This window comes from Lonchura striata, chromosome W (assembly GCF_050655825.1).
Source record: "Lonchura striata isolate lonStrDom1 chromosome W, ASM5065582v1, whole genome shotgun sequence".
NCBI lineage: Eukaryota > Metazoa > Chordata > Aves > Passeriformes > Estrildidae > Lonchura > Lonchura striata.
This window is the reverse complement of record NC_140743.1, coordinates 1,149,478-1,173,955: the sequence shown is the minus strand read 5'-3', so window position 1 is coordinate 1,173,955 and position 24,478 is coordinate 1,149,478. Positions and strand designations below refer to the sequence as shown.

The following is a 24,478-nucleotide window of genomic DNA, read 5'->3' as shown; positions in this document are numbered from 1 at the left end:
TTAAGTGTTATGTTTAATCGTTTTTTAATTCTGTACTAGTACCTCCCTTTAAGCATAGGCAAAAGCACATTAACTAAAGATAGGTGGTTTTATTTCAAAAAGGATTATTCTTAATCTATTGAATCAAGCAGCAAAAGTGTTTCCCCTCTGAAGCACATAATTAGCAAAAATTAGAAAGAAACTAACTTGCTTTATCTTTTTTCTTTCAAAAGCCTCTGCTGGAACAAATAATTTCATAAATAATGCCTCCCTTTTGCACTGGAAAATAATTATTTTATTCTACAAAACTGGTAGGAAAATGTGTGTTATCAACATTATTCTCATACAAGATCAAAAAAACACACGACCGTGCCAGCTATTAAGAAAAAAATGAACTCTATCCAAACCAAAACCAGGACAAGTATATGTTCTTTGTGGAACCACTATGCAAAAACTGTCAGGACAGTCACAACTCTTCCAGCAGCTGGAAAAAAATATACTCTGCAACAGCTATCTCCAAACCCAGAACCTGGAGACCTTTTTCATAGTTTAAATTTCAGGATATATGTATCAATGACCTACTAAATATTTAGCATTGCCTTTCACATTTTCATTTGTGGAAATTTTTGCATTCTTTCAAGGAACATTATGTGTTCTGTCCTTAGCAAGTTCTTTTCAAATGTTGTATTGCTTTTTACTCATTAGCCTAGGTGAATGAACTTAATGATCAATTTTTTTCCCCCCCTCCAAAAATGCCTTAAGACTTTCTGTTCCCTGTGGACTCCAGTAACACTTCTATTTATATCTCTACAATGCCTTTATCCTCACATTGTGAAAACTCTGAAAACCCCCCTACTCATTTCATAGTTTAGTATTTAAAGAATATATTTCAGGTGCAAATGAAGAAGTCTCCAGATCTACAAGTAGAATCTGTCCAATAAATCCTGTGCTTGGTCTCTCCCCTTCTCCATCTTTGCTATCCAGCAGTATATCTCACTAAACCTCAGAAAAGATTAGCTATCAAAACAAAAAAAAATCTGTAGGGCATGACAAATTGCTGAGAAGAGGAATGGCAAGGAGGAGATGCTACATATGGTTAATTCAACCTTATTCTTTACCTCAGGACTATCAAAAACTACCACTACAGTGATATACTTTAATTGCACAGATTTTCAATACAGAACAAGGCATCTTTTCCCAACTTCAATTTACTAAAACAAATAAATAAACCTACCTATAAAGAAATTAAAATAAAATTACTTAAAAATAAAACCCAATCACTTATCCTAGAAATTAAACTTTGTAGAGAAATTCAACATTATTTTTTACAAAAACACCTAGTAGAGTGTATTTCTGTGCTTATTCTAATACTATCACTCTTAGAAGATGTCATGACACATAGCTTTTAATCATTATCAAATACAAGATAAGGCATAAATATCACGGTTGTGCTCCCTACATATTTGTGGTTAGTATCAGTCCCCTAAACTTACAGAAAAACATAAAATCAATCAATCAATAATCAATCAAAAATCCTTACCACTTTGCACCCCATATCTGTTTTGCATGCTTTTCTCCCTGAAAACATTAGGATTCCTTGCCAGGACAGCCTGCAGCAAGACTGGTATATCTCCCTCTGGATCATCACTGCCAAGGTTATCTTTCAATTCTCTGGAATTGTGGAAGTAAGCAAATAAAGAGGCAAACGCATTTTCAAATTATAAGAAACCACGAGTCAAGTAAAAAAACCCAAACAACCACAACCAATCAAAACCAAACCAAACTTCAGCATTTCACTGTTAAAATACAGAAAAAAACCCACCAAATCTGTACTGCACCATGGTTCTCTAAATCTACTTTTTTCCTCTCATGCTAAAGGAATGGTAGAAAAGGTATTCCTACTAGTCTTCAAAATTATTTGCTGTTAATAAGCACTTATATATACATGGCTGTCAGTTTCAGACTATTATAAGGCTTCTTACATCCATTTCTGTATTGTGATCTTCTCCATAAAAGAAGAATGTTTTGTCATAACATCCAGAAAGTACTATTGTAGAAGTGAAAATAAGATAAGCATAAATGCATAACATTTACATTGCAGCCCAACACTTTGAAAATCTTTTATTTTAGAAGGGGAAATTGGCATATCTTTGACATCACAGGATTCCCTTTGAACCTTCAAAAATTTTCAGTAAATGTATCCGTATTTTCACTTTTTCTTTGCATTGATGACTTTGAAGAGCTACTTTCATTTGATCAAAATAACAGATTGGAACACGTAGGAAAAAGGGCTGTACACATAAGACAATTCAAAGAACACCAGTGAAAAATGAAAAAAAACAAAATACTTACTGGTTTGATTCTTAAATATTTTAAGTTCAATATCTAATCAGAACTTACATAGATCTTGCATGGGTGTCTCAAAAAAGTATCATTTTGTGTAATACTGGGTATAAAATTTGTCAGTGCACATAACTAAGTGGAACACAAATGACTTTTGCACAATCAATACCACAAAGTTTGCACTCCTAACTAGCAAGAATAGAACAAGCAGCATACCTATTAAAAAAAACTAGCTATGCATAAGGGCTGTCAGACAATTACTAGCATTCCAATGGAAATAATTGATTCTTATACTGCAGTAATCTGCTAAGCTAGCCTAATAAAAAACTTGCACCTTCTAATTTTCAGATACTAATACCCTTCTCAATTCAGTTCAGTTTAATTTAAAGTAATAAGGATGGTGATCTGATATAGTTGAAGTTCAAAATACATACATGTGATCTGTTGACACCTGATTGAGACTGTGGATGAGCTGTGAAATCAAGTTTTCATCCCTGCAAGCCAAAAGGCAGTTCACCTCTTCAGCTATCCGTCCATTGAAAAGCAGGCTTTTTGTTGTGGTAGCAGGTAAAGGTGATGGAAGAGGCAGCTGGTTCAAAACTGTTATCAGAAAATAGAAAGGAGTTCAGAATTATTTCATGAAACACAAGCACACAAAGATGGACACCTTCTTACTCCCTCATGTGATTAAGAAAGAAAATCTGACAACTACATTATTTGCATTAATTACCTTGAATGTGCCTTGAAACTTGGAAAAATTAGCAAGATCAGCAAAACATTTATTAAAACAGTATAAATTCAGCTAGTTAATTGAGCCTACTCTACTGCCTCTACTCATCAAGTCCTCCATGTTTTTAGGGCAACAGGACTTGTCAATTCCAGTACCTTCTTTTCACACAGAGAGAAATAAGGTGAAGCAGTGACATGCCTTTCTCTTTCATGCACTCCTGATCTGAACATCAGAGAAATATGACAGAGAAAGAAGCAAACACACCTAACACAAGGGCTAATCCCACCAAAGGTAATCAGTGTTTTAAGAAACTCTTGCACCAAAAGTCTGGCCAGTGACTTATACTAGTTAAGTATTTTGACTTGAGAACCACACCTGCAAATAATTAGTGCTGGAAAACTGTCCATAGCCCAGAAACTTATGATTTGCATCCTGATAGACCATTATTATACACACATAATGGTACATATATACACATATAAATATATAAGCAACATCTTCCAGTTTAATAATTCAGAATATCAGAAAGACATGAAGTAGTTTTTTTCCCCCCCACTAAATACATTTGCTTTTTTTTTACTATAGGCAATTAAATTCAATTGCTGGGTATATACTTTCAGTCTCTTGAAAAGTCTTCAAATTTCAACAGCATAATAATAAAACAAGAGCTCAGAATAACCACTTGGATCACTGAGTCCAGTTATCCTCAGACAGACAACTGAGCTATAAACTCTTGCGTACACTTTATAAAAAAATATGCATCTTTGTCCTGATTTCTCTTATTGAAATGGCTGTTGTAGGACTTCATTATAGTAATGATAAATCTCCTCTAAGTTTTCACTAGAAATTTATTTTTGGTCAGATTATAACCATTTGGTTTTGTGCAAGCATCAGCTTTTAATGTAAATAGTTCTTTTTCTTTCCTTGCATTTTGTCTTCCTGACATTTAAAGACAGTACACACACCTCATCTACTCACAGCCAAGAAACAAGCTTCATAGCTTCAGCTGCTTATTTCCATTCTAGCAGCCACTCTTTGCACTTGTTAATTAGAGCAACTTTTTTGTACTTTGTGCAAAACTAAGTTTCAAGTATATTCAGAACATTCCACAACTCTCTATCTGAACATAAGTCAAATCATCTCTCTCTCTCCAGTGAAAATGATGATATGTATGTTTTAGAGAAGTATTTCATCATTTATATGTTTTTCTTTATTTGTGGAGTTCGCAGATGTTACCAAATGATATTCCAAACAACTAATTCCAATTTTTTTTTTGTTTTGTGTTTACTTAAAGGTGCTTTTTTTAACCTACATGTTTCAATTAGCATATTTTGTTTGAATATATTTTTTAAATTCTAGCAAGGACAAGAAATGTTTTAATACCAAATCTGATTTTGAACATATTTACTTTTAAGAACTTTAAAAATAAAACTACTCTTAGTATTTTGAAAATGCAGGTATATTTAGTGAAGAGTTAGAAGGGAACATAGCAAAGACAAAAAAGAAAAGAGTACTTACGGTCTGTAAGACTAGCAATCCCTGCAAGAGTAGTGATGGGAACATGAGGCATATCCCCATTCATCCTGAAGTTCTGGGATGGTAGCGACTACACAGATATTTTAGTTCAGGTGCCAGCTATCATTACTTCCCATCTCCCAAGCACTATATAAAAAAAACAACAACAAAAAAAAAAAAAAAAAAAAACACGCACACAAAAGAAACACAAAACCAAATTAAAACTCTCATTTCACTTAAAATAATTTTAAATTCAATAACATAAATGAAACATAGACCATAATCTCAGATGCATAGTAAGCAAATTTTGTTGAAAGTTGGTGGAACAATGTAGAATTTAAATATCAAATAGCATTAAGCAATCAAAAGGCAAGCTTCTGGTTTCAGAAGCAGAGTCCGTCACCAAAAAAGACGCAACATAAGGCAATCAAAAGACAATTTGCTCAGGTTATACAATACCAATGCAAAAATTGGCAACAAAATGTTTTTTGTCTCATAATGCAGTGGACAGCACTTAATCCATAATCAGTTTAAGCAATTAACTACTATATTCACTTCCCAGTTTTGCAGGAGATATTTTTCATATAAGAAGTTAGCAAAAACAAAAGAAATAATTTACAGGTGCAAATGTCAAGCAATAAGAAAAGTGACAAATACAAAATCTTAGTATATTTTTGTCACGGTTTAACCCCAGCCAGCAGTTGAGTGCCATTCAGATGCTCATTCCCCCCACCCACCCACCCCCCCCACAGGTGGGATGGGGAAGAGAATCAGAAAAAGGCAAAAACCCATGGGATAAGAACAGTTTAATAATTTAAATAAAGTAAAATATACTACTACTGCTGCTAATTGTAATGAAAAGGGAGATAAAAAAGAGAGAGGAATAATACACAAGAGAAACAAGTGATGCGCAATAGTTGTTCACAACCCACTGACCAATGCCCAGCCCATTCCCGAGCAGAGATCGACCTCTCTTCAGCCAACTCCCCCAGTTTATATACTGGGCATGATGTTCTATGGTGTGGAATATCTCTTTGGCCAGTTCAGGTCAGCTGTCCCGGGCATGCTCCCGCCCAGCTTCTTGTGCAGCTCCTCCCTGGCAGAGCATGAGATACTGAAAAGCCCTTGATTCAGGGTAAGCAATACTCAGCAACAACCAAAACATCAGTGTGTTATCAGCATTATTCTGTATTGAATCCAAAACACAGTGCTTTACCAGCTACTGAAAAGAAATAAACTCTGTTCCAGCTGAAACCAGGACAATTTAAAAAATTGTAGTATTTCAAGATTTATCTGAAAATATCTCTATAATATTAAACACACTCTGGTCAAACTATTACCAGGTACTGTTTCACCCCCTCCACAGAAAGAAAAGGTTTAGTCACCAATGAACTAGTTTATTTCCTATTAAAAAATAGTTTATATTCAACTACTGAAAAGGAATTTGTTCATCTAGTTTTTACTCACTATAAAGATCCCAATTGTAAGGAAGTCCACACTATTTAAAACAAACAAATAAAAGAACAAAAAAAAAATTCAACCACCACCAACCCCATCCAAAAAAAGATCATCACAATAATTTGAACTGTGTTTCCAAAACAATAAAAATTTACAAATACCATACATTACAATCCACTATTGTTATACTAATGAAATGAAAAAAATGAGCATGATATCTTCTGAAGACAAAATAAATTAAAGAAACTTGTTGTATATACATTTACCTATAATAGACAGGCTCTTGTATTAACTCATGAAATAGTAAGACTTCTCTCAGCATTTATGTTGTTTACTTAAGATTCTGAAATAATAATTTGTTTATACTTACTTTACAAGTCAACAGTTTTGCAAATTACATATACAATACATATAAACCAAAATATCACTGGCATTTCCTTATTAATCTTTATCTCATTCTTTCTTATGCCACACCAATGACAATATATAATACCACTGCTAATACATATGTACAGATTCAAAGCAAAATAAAGAAATAATATTCTAAGTATTTTTCCTGCACAAAGTTTTCATGAACCAGTGAAGTTCACTTTTCATGAACCAGTGAAGTTAACTTTTCAGTGTTTCCCTGTCTACACACAACTAAATTATTTTGGGTGGGAGTGGGGGTGGTGTGGTGTGACAAGGGACAACACAACCAATACACAAAATACTACCACCCAACACTGAGTTAACTTCCTTTGCTGCACCTGCCACAGGCTCATTCCCACCACTAAATTACATTTGCTTGTTAAAAATATAATACATTACAGGTGCAGAAATCTAGTTACGGAAACTGCTGCAGATAGATATATGCTGTGTGGGTTGCTGTGTTTAGGTTTTTTTTAATCCAGGAGAAAACAGCCTTCAAACACACAGAGCAGTTTCAAATGCTACTTGATACTGAAGCTTCTTTACCTGAAATGAATACCAATATACAAAGATTTTCAGTTGTTTCTTTGTTCCATAAATAAGCAATTCTTAAGAAAAAAAAAAGGACCTAACTTTTACCACGAGTCTACAACAGCAAATCCACAAGAGCTAACAACACTTTTAGAACTTACGTTTTCATTTAAAGGCAAGAAGTTAAAGAGCACTTTTCACACATAAGTTGTACATACAAGAGACCATGTCCGATGAGCTCTCCTCTCCTGACTTAAACTGCATCAAAACTGATTAAGGTCACATAACCATTCAGTATTATTGGAAATCCCATATGTAACACTAAGACAGGGGGAGGGAGGGGGGGGAATTTGTTTACTTTCCCTTCCTGTTCACCTTGGAAAGCTGTAAACATCAGAGACAGTCACTAATAATGCAAGTTCTTTCCTGGTATTACTGCTACAGTAATTATACAGATATTAAATGGAAAAAAAAAAATCCCTCCAAAAGTAGACACTTAAATTAAATACCTTCTCCACAGATACATAAGAAACATGAACTGGCAAGATCCAGATCCAAGAGTGGAACAAGTGCAGACAACTAGCTAGGATGGTCAGGGAAAGACTAAGCTTTCCAAGAGGAGAGTAGGAGCTGGTTTGTTTAGCGAACAAAACCAAGGTCAGGAGGGGATGTGGTTGCTATGTCTAGGGCAAAGAAGGTTACAAAGGAAGAATGCTCAAAATATCAAGCAGTTAGGGAAGAAAATTGATAGCTCAATACATGTTATTTCACACAAAATATCAAAATGTCATGCAACAATTAAGGCCTTGACAAGTCAGACAAGTCAAAACAAACAAGTTTTGTTGTGTTTTGGTTTTTCGTTCCCTACTCTAATGAGTCATTTATCAATATTTAGAAACTTTTGTATTATCGACTTTGTGCAGTATTGTGATGGGTGAGAGACAACCCGGAATCCTGTGAGGGTTGGGGACCAGGGGCTGCTGCTTCCTTCCAGTGGGGAGGTAATAGTCTCGGCCGCCATGCGGCATGGACATCTGACTGGATATCCTGTTGCCCTGTGATTTTTGCATGTTTCTTTTTTTTTTTTTTTCTTTTTCTTTTTTTCCTTTTCCTTCAGTACTGTGATTGGGGCTTGCCAGCTTGCTTCTCTGCTCCTCCGCTTGCTTGGAAGCCCAGAGGCAGTGTGTGCTATGCTGGGAACCCTTCCCGCTGGGCTGGCCCAACCCCGGGACCAGCCATCGCCGGTGAGCTATCCAAGGGAGTGATAACCCTGCCAGCCCCGCTGTTTTCTGCCACTGTTTCAGGGCTTTTTGCTATACTTTAACCCGACACACTGTGCTCGCCCAGACACCCCACGGCTTCTGACACGGCTCTGGAGTCTTTGCTACACTTTGTTTGCCACCCCGGGTGTGCTCGCCTCTGCTATTCCAGCCTGCTGCTCCGAGGTTTCCTGTTGCAGTCCATTCAGCTTCCCAAATGGCACTTAGACCAGCTGCTTCCCATGAGTTTGCAAAGGAAAGTCCCTTCTCTCTCTTTCCTACCAGCTGAGCCACCATTAACCATGTGGAGAGGTGGCTGAGCTCGCGCCACAGCACTCCCTGCAGCCTGCCTGGCCGGGAGCCAACAGCGCCCCTGCCGGCTGTGACCATAACTACACCAAAGGGGAAAGTGCTTGACAGCCAGGAAGACTGTTATTGGGAGGTTTTTTTTGTTTGTTGTTGCTGCAGTTGTTGTTGTTTCTCTTGTTATACAGATGCATACTAGTAAAGAACTGCTATTCCTTCTCCCATATCTTTGCCTGAAAGCCCCCAATGCAGCTGCCTAAGGTTAAAATAGTAATGCAGGAAACATGATATTAAGCTAACTTGAACAACCAAAAAGGAGGGCAGCATGTAGGGTGAGGCAGAGAGAAAGGCGGGGGGGGGCTATTATCAGAAATCAAGAAGACTCATTACTGATAAAATCCCATTAAACACATCAGCATTTATAAAACCAGAAAGTTTATGGCATATACAGAATAGTTTCACCTACAATACTGTCTACAAAAAATTAAGTTTGAAAAGAGAGACAGAAATCCCAGAAGCACAAAAAACAAAATTCAGTGTACTAGTGAAATTAATATGTTTAGTTCAAAAAGTGATCACACAACAGACTGAATAATGCTGACAAAGCAAGTGAAAAATTAAAAAGCTTGAGATAAAACTTATTTAGCATAACTTCTAAACCAGTATTAGCACAATGCTTTTTTTCCTAAAGCTATTCCAATATTAGCTGCTCAAATCACTACAGCTACTGTAAGAAAAGAAATTTTAGTGAAAAGTACTGTACTGGACTTCTGAATATAAAGCAACCTTTAGAAAAAAATTTTAGAGCAACCTGCTTCTTCCTCTGTGGCTATTGTCACACTGATTTGGTCTCTGCTGTTCTATTCGATAACAATTACACTGATGCCTCTGCTGCCTATGAGCTAGTAGTGTCAGTAACACCACAGTAAATGGGAAGAGAAGCCACAATAAAGGTGGTGGAAGCATACAAAAAATGAGGTCTGTGGATTCAAGGAAAGATGTCCCCTAACACAGGTGTGCACCCAGTTTCTACAAGGGTAGACTAACATAAAGCATAATTGTGCTTTGTACCTGTAATAACCCTTCCCTGAGGAGGTGAGGAATTGACACAAGCAAACAACAAACAAAACCAAACCAGACTAAGTAATGTGCAGAGAGCAGATACCTATAGGTAGTATGCATCTTCCCTGACCTATACTACATGAATGTCTAGCAGGAAATGTTTACTTTTCTTGTTACCTTGGAATCACAAAGGGTGAAAATTCATTAGAATAGTTTCCCAAAAAGAATGAACGGCATTAGCATCTTTTTCTGTTAAAGCCATTTCCTTCTTGTAAGCACAGGAAGCTTTTTGGTTTTAATTTTATTTTCTATAAAAATTAAAAAATACTTATAAACAATGTTCTCCACTTTAAAATAGCATCTCAAATATTTAATTCAGGTGCCTTAGCACTAATAACTCTTTAAAATGAGGCCATATCACATCCTTCATACACAAATCAGTTATGCATCAAGAAAAAGCCTATTCATTAAGGCAACACAACCTGTCTCAAAAATTTGCAGAAAATGAAATTATATTTACAAAACATTGTGATGATCAGCAAGTGTACATTATTTCAGGCAAAGAGGAAAATGCAAATCTCAGAATTACTGATTTTCAAGGTAACTGCCCAATGCATCATTGAAGCTATACAAAAAAAAAAAAAAAAAAAAAAAAAAAAAAAAAAAAAAAACCAAACCAAAAAAACCAAACAACACCGTTCTATGGGAAAGAGTATTTCCTGTTATTTCATTAGAGAACTAATGCAAATTTTTAGGAGCCTTACTGTTGAGACAGCTCATTTATTGCCTTAAAACATGGGAATTAAATTTAAGGGAATGGAAAGAAATCTTGCACCTGGTTTCAAAATAAAATACTACTGGCTCCTTCTCATTAAAAAAGGGGTAACAGATCAAGTTCCACTGATAAGGTAGCATAATCTAAACCAAAAATTGGTATGTTTCAAAAACTTAAGCTATATAAAATACACATTAGTTTTGCAGTTATGTTCACCCATTCTGCAAAAGAAAGCAGCTAAAACTATCAAGGAGAATCCAGTTATTCAGGAAATTTATTACTGCTCCTTTACATATTTTTAAACAACAAGTATCTTCTTTATGAACCTTTCAACATCAAAGATACTGATACTACTGAGAGCTACTGAATTATTTTTGTTCTGCAGAAGTGAACATAGAATTATACTGTAAAATCATAACTTTGCTTGGAAGCAGTCATAAGACTAAGCTTAACTAAGAAATTCAAACATAAAGGGAAAACCCCGAACTACTTCAGCAGTTCATACATTTATTATTTCCCATCTGTACTACATATTCCTCATGCAACTTCCATTGCAACAAAAAGTATGTCTATAATTATACTATTTTTGGTGAGCACAGCCTTTTCAATGTTTCAAGCAGAAGCTGATATTAGATACAGTCCATTGTATTCAAAAATGTATAGAAGAGCAAGAGCTATTAAAAGGGTTTGGTAGGTCAGCTCTGTCAAATGGAAAGCATTTTAGGTTGCAACACATCTTTGTAAACAAAATAGTGATAGAGAGGAAGTAGTAACTTGAGTAGCTTTCAAATTCTTGACTGTCATTTGTTAGCTGGTAGTAGCATTATAGTTTCCTAAAAGAAATTGTGTACTTCAATTACTTACATTTTAAAGGCTTTTAATTAGGTTGGATCTTAACCATGCTGAAAACTTAGTGACTAAACACTGGACCAAAATCTATTCAATTCAGGAGTTTTTTTCAACTTTTAATCTTGACCTTCTGTCTTTGATCATTCTCAGGTGATTCCTAACCTTTATAAAACAAAATTGGAAAGAAATATACCTGTTTATTAAGTAGCCGATTTTGCACAAAACTTGGCATCACACAATTTTTGCCTCTTTTTTGGTTTTGAAAAACAATTAAAATACCTCTAAACTTCTTTAATACACACTAAGAAAATCGATGCACAAATATAACATTTCTTTAAAGATCTGCAATAAATGCCAATGGAAAATTCTGTATTTCTGAATATCTCCAATGATGGAAATTCACTGAGAATTTATTTCCCTTTAAATCCAAACAGTATTTCCTTTACTGCACACATCAACTGTAACTTCTTTTGTTATGCACCTCAGACACACTTGTCTTCATCCTCTGTATAAACACTCATTAGCTAGTTAAAGGCAACATTTCAAGCCCTCTTAGCTTTTTTTTCACCAAGGTAAACAAACCCAGCTACCTCAGATTCTTCTGTTGAACTACGATACAAAATAACTCACGCACTCACACTAAGATCTAAAAGAAGAAAAAGAGGAAGTTTTATTTCTGACTTTGTAATATATAGAATTCTAAAAGTGATAGTGGACTGGAGGATGAAATTGACACCTCTCCAACTACACTGGTTAAACTAACAGACTATCAATTTTCTCCTTCCACAGAGAATGTAAAATAATCTTTATTTACATGAACAGTGCGTGAGAACTCTAGTATAAATATGTAAACATTAGAAGGCATAGAAAAATTTTAAAAGAACTTTAAAACATTCAAAAGAACCAAGTAACATTCTTTCTCTACATTTCATGCTCCAGCCCCCTAACCATTTTGGTGTCCCTCTGTCACAGTCCCTCCAGTTTGTCAGCACCCTTCTTTTTTTTTTTTTTTTTTTTTTAATGATCATGTAATTTATATTCTGGTTTCAGACCATTTTTGTCCTCACAGGCTACAGCATACTTCATTGTTACAATTGTCTCCTCGGCATTTTGAGTCCATTTTTTCATATTTTCCCTTCAGCCAGCTTCCATTTCTACCCCACTATCTGACAACTTTAAGACTTGGCATAGCTTTTTCCCCACTTGACGCTACATTATCACTTACACACTGTCTCACAACATGCCACATTCCACCTCCTCCATGCCATCAATAAAGCCAGTTCCCTCTGTGATTAGCCCCCTGTCGTGGTATGACATGGAAGGAGATTTTTCTCAGAAGGAAGAGGGTCAAGCCAGTCAGTGATTGGGGTTGGATATTGGCACTTGGGATGACAAATTGAAGACTGGACACGCCTCTGAAAACACAGAGGGGTTGAAAGCAGAATTCCCAGGAGAACTTTCTCTCTTGGGTTCCCGTCAGAGTGCAGTGCAGACTCTCCCCTGCCCAGCCAGGTGGCTGGGTGGGGGAGGGGAAGGCCTGTGGCCTGACTGAGGTAGGCCAAAGGGTGGAGGGACTGGAACCGGGCTGGCCCCCTGCAGATGGAAGGGTGGAGGAAATCTGGGATGCCCAGTATGGGAGCTGGAGCCTGGGCCGAGAGCCATCCAGGGAGTGGGGACTTTTAACCCTTCCTTGAGAAATGAAAGCTTTGTGAAAACATTATTCCGCCTCAGTTTGAAAGAAAGGAAGACAGACAGCCTGGGACCTGGGACGTTAGGGAAAGAAGATTGGGGGGGGGAAAGATGATGGAGTGGCTTTTGGCTGGACTTTTTCTTGTTAGCCATAGACTGAACCGATTTTCTCCTCCAAGAGAGACTGCATTTTAGGAGGATACCGGTGAGCCAATAGACCTACTTCAGCAGCTGGGAAAAGACAGGAGTGGAGGGAACAGAGAAAAGTTGGGGAGGTTTGTGGTGGTACCCCCTGTCTTCAGAGAAGAAGAAGAAGAGAAGAAGAACTCTGTTCTCAGACCCTCGGCCCCAGGGGGAAATGGAGGGGACTGTGGTCCCAAAAAGTGAAAAACTGAACTGTTGTTTTTTCCTTCTTGGCAAAGCATCTTTGAAAGGAAAAATCCTAAAAGCAGTCTGTCCATCCATTCACTGTGGTGAGAGCACTGTGCATGGAAAGGAGAGTTGTCACCATGGCAAATTCTTCTCCGGGCAGTGCCATGTGTGACATGGAAACACAAGAAGTGGCAGTTGTGTTTCTTGGGGGGTCTGTGGCACAGGAGAGACTCCTCTCTCCCTCGATGGATTGAGTATTGATCCTCTGAATGGTGGAAACCTGACTGGGGGTCCAAGTTGTGTCTCACTGTGGTTTGTTGGAATTGGGGGGGGGGGGGGAAGGAGGAATGTTTTGGAAGGTTTTCATTTTGGATTTAGTGTGTGTTTTTCTTTCTTTTTTCCTTTTATAGTAGTAGTAGTTTATTAAAGTTTTTCCTTTGTTATTAAGCTTGGGCCTGCTTTGCTCTGTTCTCAATTGCATTTCACAGCATTCAATTGAGAGATTGCATTTTCATGGGGGCACTGGCATTGTGCCAGTGTCAAACCATGACACCCCCTTCACACTAACAGCCAAAAGCTTTGTTCTGTCTTCTGTATACAAAGTACATTTCCAAGATTTACCACAAGTCCTTTGCATCCTTGTTGTGGTTTAGGAATGGCACTCCAAAACTACAAGCGACTCATCCCCCTGCCCCTCCAGTGAGAGAGACAAATGGCAGAAATTATGGGTTGAGATAAGAACTGGAAACAGAAATGAGATAAGAAACAAACTGTAACAGCAACAATAATAATAACAAAAGTATACAAAAAGAGGGTGATTTACATCCAAAAAATTCTCACCCGGCCCAAACTCATGAAGTGGGCCCCAAGAGAATATACAAAATGGCAGAGACCCTCTGCACCCATACTTTTTCGCCCAAGCACCAGCCACACACCCTTCTTGTAAGTAAGAATTCCTTACTTCTGCCCCCCAGTGATGATCTGAGTGGTATAGAATAACAACCTAGACATGCCTACATAGCTCCAGGCTTTGCCCCTTCACAGCTACTGTGAAAAATTAACTCAGTCCTGGCAGAAAACCAGGACAATCCTACACCCTGAAATCTCTTGTGAACAATATTCTCTTTGAAAACCATGGAACACTTGTTGATTGTCATAGATGTCCTGGTTTGTAAGACAAGCTTGTATTCTATTTGCCATCTGTTGGAGGTTGGGCAGGTTTATTATGTCTTCCAAGAACAATGGTTTGCTCCAAAGAGGTAATGGTTTGTTAATGGGCCATTGACTAACTCACTGCAGGCCTGGTAATGTAACACCATCCCATTGTGAGATGCTCCACCCAGAGGGGGAAGCCAAGCACTCTTTTATTGTATAAAGGGGTACCTTTTGGGAGACAGAGAGGCTCTCTCTCTTCGCGGGATTCCCAGAGAAGCAGCTCCTACGGCGGGACTAGCGCGGTGAGGCGGCAGCAGCGGGGCTCGGAGGCGGCCCCGGCGCAGAGGAAAACCGGCCCAACTGCCACCAGATCTTCAGAGAAAACTATACCCTTCTAAAGATCACCACTTCAGCTGCAATTCATCAGCCACTGCAAGAGGAGCAGCTATCATTTCAACTGGACTCCTACCAACACCCCGAATCCTCAGGTTGTGGACTTTATCACTAGTTTTGTTTGTACCAATTGCATTTGCCTTTTTAAATTGTTATCTAGTTTCTCCTAGTAAAGAATTGTTACTCCCATTCCCATATCTTTGACTGAGAGCCTTTTAAATTAAAAATCCTGGTAATTTGGAGGGAGGGGGTTTACCTTCTCCATTGCACAGGAGGCTTTTGCCCTCCTTCATAGACTCCTGTCTTGTCAAACCAAGACAGATTTTGGCGCCCAATGTGGGGCTGGAGGGCATTGAGAGGGAAAAAGGATTAACAGTTCTTAAGTAATTTGGTTTTTTGTTGTGTGTAGAAACATCTTAAGCATCACCATGTGGTCTAGTTTACCTTCGTTTGGGTGGCATGTGATCGTAGCTATACTTTTCCCATTTGCAGACCCTTATCTAAAAATGGGTCCTATAACTAAGGCTACTGTGTCTGTTATCAAGTTTGGCTTCTGGGTTAATTGGGTGAGAAATTCATGGATCTTTAATTTCCTCTGGAAGGCAGGTACATGGATTCATAGCTATCACACACTAACTGTATGTTTTTGGGGTTACTTTAATAACGGTACCTACTGCGAGGAAATAGCACCTGGAGAAACTTTCTCCCAACCTTTTAACCATCTTTTTGGGTCTGCCCCACCAGTTTTCAAAGGGTTAAGATCCTCTCTAAGTGCTAATGATATCATAAAATGGGTGGTGTTGCTGATAGGCCTGTTATATTTAGCACTCAGAGATAAGGGAAGATTAACCTGGATAACTACCCTCACACCTACACCAGAGGCTAGGGATGCTCCTGCAGAACCTGACACTGCCCCAGACACTCGAGATGCTGCTGCTCCAGAGCCTGACCCTGTCCCACAGCCCACCTCAGAAATGAACCACCCAGATTGGGTGAGGGTTCTGGTTAAGTAGATACGAGAGATGCTGAAGGAGTGCATTTCCCCAGCTGGTGAGAAACTGGCCCTTTGCCTTGAGGAGGGACAGTCTAATAGTACAGCTGTGGAACCCACAAATGTTACAACTGTCCAGGTTCCAGCTGAACCACAAAGGCAGTCACAGCCAGCAGCAGTTGCCCCGGTAGAAACAAGGAGGTCTAAGATGAAAGCAGAGCACCCTGCAGATAGGGACAGGAATGGAGGAACCTCACAACCCACAGGGGAGCCAGAGATTGCTATCATCACCGAGTCCCTGACGTACGAAAGTCTTCGTAATCTGCATAAAGACATTGTGCGACGAGGGCGTGAGGCTTATGCTACCTGGCTACTCCGGGTTTGGGATCTTATGGGTACAGGCGTGCAGCTGGACGGTGGTGAGGCAAGGAACTTGGGACCCTTGACCCAGGACTCGGGTATAAATAAGATTTTTGTAAGGGAACCAGGGTCCCTTTCTCTCTGGGAGCGGCTCTTAATGAGTGTCAGGGAGAGGTTTGTCCACAGAGAGAGAATGCAGGAGCACCATCATAGAGGTACTCTTTGGGAGGGATGGACGACACAATAATGACCCCGACAAGGTCAGGTGTACAGGACAAATGCTGTGGAGTCTAGCAAATCTTGGGCCATCTCAATATACCACTTTCATTGCAACAATCAATGCTGACGCTAACCGAGAGACAGTGGGCTCTGTTGCCAACAAACTTAGGAATTATGAGAGTATGATTAATGGCCCAATGCAGGCTCATATCTCAGCTGTGATTAAGGAGTTTAAAGAGGAGATGAGGGAGGAGATAAGGAAGGTTAATGCAGCACCCGTGAGAGTCACAGGCCCCAGAATCAGCACCCAACAATCCCCAGCTAGAGAGAGAGGGTACACCCCAAGGGCTAATCTGTGGTTCTTCCTGCGTGACCATGGGGAAGACATGGGGAGGTGGGATGGGAAACCCACTTCTGTCCTGGCAGCACGGGTCCGTCAACTCAAGGAGGGAAACTCTAACCGGGGGAGTTCCACCAAAGTGAAGGTAGCCTCAACCTCCCGTGACCAAGCTTGTGGGTACGATCTGTCAGACCCCCTTGAAGGGACCTCTAGTATGTATGCCCAGGAAAGGAATAATAACCAGTGTTAGAAGGGGCCTGTCTCTAGCCAGGGAGAGGCACGGGAAAACCGGATCTTCTGGACAGTGTGGATCCGATGGCCTGGCACATCAGAGCCACAAAAATATGATGCTTTAGTTGATACTGGTGCACAGTGTACTCTGATACCATCGGGACATGTGGGGGCAGAGCCTGTTTCCATTGCTGGTGTGACAGGGGGACCACAACAATTGACTCTGATGGAAGCCGAGGTGAGCCTGACTGGGAAGGAGTGGAAGAAACATCCTATAGTGACTGGCCCAGATGCTCCGTGTATCCTAGGCATAGACTTCCTCCGGAACGGATATTACAAAGACCCAAAGGGACTCAGGTGGGCTTTTGGAATAGCCGCTGTAGAGGCAGAAGACATTAAGCAATTGAACACCTTGCCTGGACTGTCAGAAAACCCCTCTGCAGTAGGACTCCTAAGGGTGGAAGAACAACGCGTGCCAATTGCGACCTCGACAGTGCACCGCCGGCAGTATCGGACGGATCGAGATGCCGTGATCCCCATCCACAAAATGATTCGGGAGCTGGAGAGCCAAGGGGTGGTCAGCAAAACCCACTCACCCTTCAACAGCCCCATCTGGCCTGTGCGCAAATCTGACAAAGAATGGAGATTGACTGTGGACTATCGTGGCTTAAATGAAGTGACTCCACCGCTGAGCGCTGCTGTACTGGATATGCTGGAACTCCAGTACGAGCTGGAGTCCAAGGCAGCAAAGTGGTATGCCACCATTGATATTGCTAATGCATTTTTCTCCATTCCTCTGGCAGCAGAATGCAGGCCTCAGTTCGCTTTCACCTGGAGGGGCGTGCAGTACACCTGGAACCGACTGCCCCAGGGGTGGAAACACAGACAAGGTACAACTTGTATACCCTACTTATATAAACTTGTAAACATAACTATACTTACCTTCTTCATGTATCCACAAATTATCCCATCTTTCCTGAAATTGAAAGGTTATTGCAGCTTTCAGTTTAAAAGGCAGTTACACAGCTGAAGTAGTGAGCTACTCTCATTATTTTTGAGAACTGCTAAATTCAGGAATTGATTTTATTATTTTCCTGATGAATTGCTGAATGAGTTTTAATTTAGCTTGGTAGAAGAACTGTGATCATCAAGATTTTCTCTATCCATATATTGTCAATATTCTAGCTATAGAACTGCTTTTCAGGCTACTGTGCATCAGGTAAGCTAAGGTAACTGCATGTGACTTCCTGAAGCTTTGCAACTGAAAAACAGTAAAAGTAAAAATACACCTCTATCAATATTCAAAACTATTATGCTATCACACATTGACAATGGAAGTTTAGTGCTAGAAAACATCTGCTTTATACATCAGCAAGCTTTCCATTTCATTTACTTTATGCTGCCCCCCTCGAGGAATCTGTGGACTGGATGAGGTCTCCCCTCAGTCTCTTCCAGGCTGAACAAACCAAGTGACCTCAGCTGTGACTTGAAAACCTTGCCCTCAGGGCCCTTCACCATCTTGGTCACCCTCCTTTGAATGCTCTCTAATGACTTTATATCTTTTTTATATTGTGGCACCCAGAATTGCCCCCAGGACTTGAGGTGAGGCCGCCTTAGTGCAGAGCAGAGTGGGACAATCCCCTCCCTTGACCTGCTAGTGATGCTGTGCCTGATGCACCCCAGGACATGGTTGACCCTCCTGGCTGCCAGGGAACACTGCTGACTCATATTCAACTTGTCATCGACCAGGACTCCCAGGTCCTTTTTCATGGTGCTGCTCTCCAGCCTCTTGTTACCCAGTCTGTCCATACACCTGGGGTTGCCCCATCCCAGGTGCAGAATCCAGCACTTGCCCTTGTTAAACTTCATATGGTTGGTGGTTGCCCAGCCCTCTAGACTATCTAGATTACTCTGTAAGGCCTCTCTACCCTCAAGGGAGTCAACAGCTCCTCCTAGTTTAGTATCAATGGAAAGCTTAACATACATTCAACTCCTGTATCCAGATAATTTATAAAAACATTAAAGAGCACAGGCCCTGAAATATATATTTCATATTGTAAGTTTGGATAAGAGACACGGGAGTCTGAATCACCTCACTGTTATTTTTAGACCATTCACAATATAAATTAATTGAAATTTTTTAATATATTGTGCACATAAACAGAAAAGTGGGAACAAAAGTTGTATGATCAGTTGACAAAAGTTAGTCCCAAGATTTTCTCTAAATTAATGCATCAGGAAATAGGAAGAGCAAACAGAAAGTAATATAAAAAACAATAAATGCAGGACAACCTGAGAGTCAGAGATGCTGAGTGAAAGTAATAGCACTACAGGTGCTAACACAAAGCACAGGAAAAATTTGAAGTAACAGCTGAATTGTTTGAGTGGCTTACTGACACTGAAACCTATGGTTTTCACACCACTCTGATTTGTTATTCATTTCAATGAGAAAGGATAATATAGTAAATAAATAGGAGGGTTAGAAGATGGCCTAATCTTATTATGAAAGGGGGCACTCAAAAGAAAGCTATATATTAAATTTCTCATGCAAGTAAGGGTTGGATTGAGAAACAGGAAAAAGCACTAATCATTTCATCTCCCTTTGCTGCTTCCTGTGCATTTGCAACCGCTAAAGCAAGAACAAATATCCCTCCTTTCTTACTACTGTTGCTACTGCCAACTGTTCAAAACTAGTATTTTGCAAAAAATTTTCCTTAAATTCACATATTCTATCTTACTGTTTTCCTTTTCTCTCAGTTCTATTCATTGGCCAGGTTTCTTTCTATACTATCCCCACTGCTTCATGCAAAGCTCGAGAAGAAACTAGGATTAATCCTGCTCCTTCTGCTCTCTCAGGACAAGAAGGCAACACTCTGGTTTACTCAACATAAGTATTAGTAGAAATAATGGTGACAAAGTGATGAAATTTTTGAGAGCACAGATGTGCTAAATTCTACTGTCCAGCCTTCTAGTATTTCCAAATTCCTAAATATTATACAGTAATAATTTAAACTTGAGATGTGTACCTGACTCCACATATACTTGGCCAAATAGCTACAAAGAAAAAGAAAAAAAAAAAAAGAAGGGGAAAAAAAGACGGGGAAAAGTAATGGGAACTTGATCGTCAACTATGAAAATTATTCATTTATGAAAGGCATCTCATCTCCAAGTATTATAAAGACTATTTGGTGACCTAAAGTAGATTTTTTTTTGTTTCACCCATTGCTACCATCTTATCAAGAGTTAGTCTACATGGGAAAATTGGTCACTTCAAACACTCACATCCAAATTTTCAGTCCACTGTTAAAAACCCTACTGGTACCATGTACCAGACAAAAGCCTTCAGCTATTATAGCCCAATCCTAGGGATACCCATACCTCTAGCAGGATAATTTTATAATGACAAGCATCAATATGCCAAAAATCACATGCAACAACAATGTAAAATAATCTGAATTTTAAATAAACCCATATATGATATCCACTTTAAAATAAAGATATACAGTTACTATAACATCCACTATTCAAAAGTGACTTAAGAATTTCTAACACATTGTTGCACAGTCCACAAAACCTTACCTTACACCTTCTGCAATACAGAAGCATAACACTGGCAAGCACTGTTTTTTTTCCCTGGTACTACTGCAGAAAAAAAAACATCTAAGACTTAAACAATATTTCTATTTTTATACTGTATACAAAACACCCCCGTTGGTCTCTGGAGAACCAAACTCCAGCTGATGTTTCAGTTGCCATCAAACCCATACCAGTTAATTGAAAGTTTTGGTCTACTGAATACACTGACTGAAAAAAAAACTAACCTCACTAGCTGACCTCTAAAATATCTGTATATATGTAGATGGTTAACCCATTATCTAACACTGTGTAGACAGCACTCATGAATACATTGCATACTTCAAATTGAATCCTCACTTTCCAATGAAAATGGTTCATTTTGTATAGGCTCCTATTTCAGATATTAATGGCAAGCTCTTCTCTGACTTGAATTCTATTTAGTGAACATCCTGACCTCCTAATCCAAACTATGCATGCATGCCTTCAAAGCAGTAAAGGCCTCTGGGTGAAACTTCAGGAATATTTGGGCAATGCCTCCTACACTGTCAGGTAATCCTCTTCAAAAAGTTTAATGACCCAAAAAGATTTATGACTCATTAATAACATCACTAGTAAATGCTAGAAAATAAGTAGCACGTCTATGAATAGGGCCAGGCTTCAGTAGGAGTACTTCTCAGAAATATTTATGGGTCTCGCAGACTTGTTCACTGGCCTGTAAGGGAACAGAGAGTTGTTTGGGTTTTAGAAGGTAATAGGCAATAACGTTCAATCAATAAAAAATGTAGACAGGGAGAAACACTTGTCCATTAAACTGCAGTAGTTGTTTTCAGCTTTTAGCAAAATGCTTGAATTCTGTGAACAAGGAATAAGGTTAATACAATGACAGTATCCTTAAACCTCTTTTTACTTTCTATCTTTTTTTAAATTACCTTTACAAAATTAAACGTATGATCAAATTTCTGAAGAACAAGCATTTAAAAATTCTGTCATTTCTGATGTGGTTTGGTTTTGCTGCTTTTCTTCCACTCAATCACAAAGGGATATTTTTCAACATAACATATGCAATCTGAAAGTTGCAATATAGAAATATGAAAAAAACTTCTAATTCTTATAATTAAAAAAAGCCATAGAAGACATGACATCACCATGTCAATAAGGATAGTAAAAGGGAGAAATCAAATTTAAATATAGCAATGACAGGAAAAGCCAAAGAAATATGCAAGAAATTAATATTATACATTCATAACAGAAAATTTAATGTGTCTAGGTTGTCGATTAATATACATACCTTTTTTTCTTAAAATAATTTTTACTTGCATTCTCTGTCTAAAATCATCAAAGCTGTAAGCCACACTAGTGGCAGAAGTAAGAAAAAGCTATTTCAAGTAAATAATTTATTCCTAGATTTGTCACCCCACCTAAATAGCTAAGTGGTCTCACATTTAATAAATGATAGAGCAATCAAAAGTAAATTATCACATCCTGCCTTAAATGACAGCAGTCTGTCCATATCACTAAACTAAAAATTACCATATTATTCTGCCCCACTGGACCTGCTGTTTTTGAACAGAGAAGGGCTGGTATGGGATGTGATAATTGGAGGCCATCTTGGGCACAGTGATCATGAAATGATAATTTTCTGTTCTCAGAAAAGTAAGCAGGGGGATCAGCAGAACTGCCACCTAGGACTTCCAGAATGCAGACTGGCCTGTTTGGGAGCCTGGATAAGAGAGTCACTTGGGAGGCAGTCCTGAAGGGCAAAGGGCTCCAGGAAAGCGGAATGTGGTTTAAAAAATAAATCTGAAAGGAGCAAGAGCAGGCTGTCCCCATATGCCAAAAGACAAGATGGCAGGGAAGACCAGCCTGGCCAAACAGAGAGCTTTGAATGGAACTCAGGGAGAACAAGAGAGTGCATCACCTCTGGAAAAAGAGGCAGGAAGCTCAGTAGGACCACAAGGATGTTGTGAGGTCATGCAGGGAGAAAATTCAAAGGGCCAAAGCCCAGCTAGAACTTCATCTGGCTACGGCTGTAAAAGACTACAAAAAGTGGTTCTACAAATACATCAGCAACAAAAGGAAGGCCAAGGAGAATCTCCATCCTGTACTTGATGTGGAGGTAAACATAGTGACAAACGATGAGGAAAAGGCCGAGGTGCTTAATGCCTTCTTTGCCTCAGTCTGTAATACCAGGACCAGTTTTCATCCAAGTACTTGACCCTCAGAGCTGGAAGACAGGGATGGAAAACAGAATGAAGACCCCCATAATCCAGGAGAGAATGGTCAGTGACCTGCTACACCACTTAGACCCACACAAGGCCATGGGGCTGAATAGGATACACCCAAGAGTACTGAGGGAACTGGTAGAACTGCTCACTGAGCCATGTTGCATCATTTGCCAGCAGTCCTGGCCAACTGAGGAGGTCCCAGGTGACTGGAAATTGGCAAATGTGACAGCCATCTATAACAAGGGTCAGAAGGAGGATCCGGGGAGCTAAAGGCTTGTCAGCCTGACCGCAGTACCTGGGAAGATGGAATGGATCATTTTGAGTGTGATTATGTGGCATGTGCAGGACAACCAGGGGATCAGGCCCAGCCAGCAGGGGTTTAGGAAAGGTAGGTCCTGCTTGACCAACCTGATCTCCTTTTATGACCAGGTGACTCACCTAGTGTGTGAGGGAAAGGCTGTATGTGTGACTATGTGCACTTCAGTAAAGCCTTTGATGCTGTCTCCCAGAGCATTTCCTGGAAAAGCTGGCAGCCCATGGGTTGGACAGGTGCTCTCTTCACTGGGCTAGGAACTGTCTGGATGGTCAGGCCCAGAGAGTGGTGGGGAATGGAGCTACATCCAGTTGGCAGCCAGTCACCAGTGGAGTTCCCCAAAGCTCAGTATGGGGGCCAGTCCTATTTAACATCTTCAGTGATGACCTAGACAAGGGGATCAAGTGCAACCTCAGTAAGTTTACAGAGGGCACCAAGTTGGGTGCGAGTGTTGATCTGATGGAGGACAGGAAAGCTCTGCAGAGGGATCTGGACAGGCTGGAGCAATGGGACAAGGCCAATTGTATGAGGTTCAACAAGGCCAAGTGCCAGGTCCTGCTCTTAGGTCCCAACCCCATGCAGCTCCAGGCTGGGGCAGAGTGGCTGGAAAGCTGCCCACAGGAAAAGGACCTGGGGGTGCTGAGCAACAGCAGCTGAACATGAGCCAGTGTGTGCCCAGGTGGGCAAGAAGGCCAATAGCATCCTGGCTTGGATCAGAAATGGTGTGACCAGCAGAACCAGGGCAGTGATTGTCCCTCTGTACTCGGCACTGGTGAAGCCACACCTCAAGTGCTGTGTCCAGTTCTGGGCCCCTCATTGCAAGAAAGACATTGTGGTGCTGGAGTGAGTCCAGAGAAGGGCAACAAAGCGGGGTCTGGAGGACAAGTGGCTGAGGGAGCTGGGGGTGTTTAGCTTGGAGAATAGGAGACTCAGGGGGGACCTTCTTAATCTCTACAACTCCCTGAAAGGAGGGTGGAGCCAGGTGGGGGTTGGGCTCTTCTCCCAGGGAACAAGCAATAGGACAAGAGGAAATGGCCTCAAGTTGGTCTAGGGAAGGTTTATACTGGATATTCGGAAAAATTTCTTCACAGAAAATGTTATCAAGCACTGGAATAGGCTTCCTAGGGTAGTGGTATACTCACCATCCCTGGAGGCATTTAAAAAATATGTAGATATGGATCTTGAGGACATGGTTTAGTGGTAGACCTGGCAATGATGGGTTAATGGTTGGACTTGATGATCTTAGAGTTCTTTTCCAACCTAAATGATACCATGATTCTGCCCCTCTGCTCCACTCATAAGATTTCACCTGGAATACTGCTTCCAGTCTGAGGCCCCCAACATAAGGACCTCGACCTGTTGGAGTGACTCCAGAGGAGGGCCATGAAGATGTTTA

General features: G+C 39.9%; 1 protein-coding gene across 2 annotated transcripts in view; it reads right to left on the bottom strand.

Annotated features, from left to right (window-relative positions):
• Positions 1 to 24,478, bottom strand: part of LOC146762970 (nipped-B-like protein) — a 162,772-nt gene that overhangs the window by 130,992 nt on the left and 7,302 nt on the right. For both annotated transcript variants that reach the window (XM_085571239.1, XM_085571240.1), the window contains exons 2-4: positions 4,571 to 4,714; positions 2,757 to 2,922; positions 1,520 to 1,650 (exon numbers count right to left, since the gene is read on the bottom strand). In XM_085571239.1, coding sequence (XP_085427365.1) covers positions 1,520 to 1,650; positions 2,757 to 2,922; positions 4,571 to 4,634 — 361 coding nt within the window. In that variant the 5' untranslated portion in view covers positions 4,635 to 4,714. The remainder of the gene's footprint in view (positions 1 to 1,519; positions 1,651 to 2,756; positions 2,923 to 4,570; positions 4,715 to 24,478) is intronic.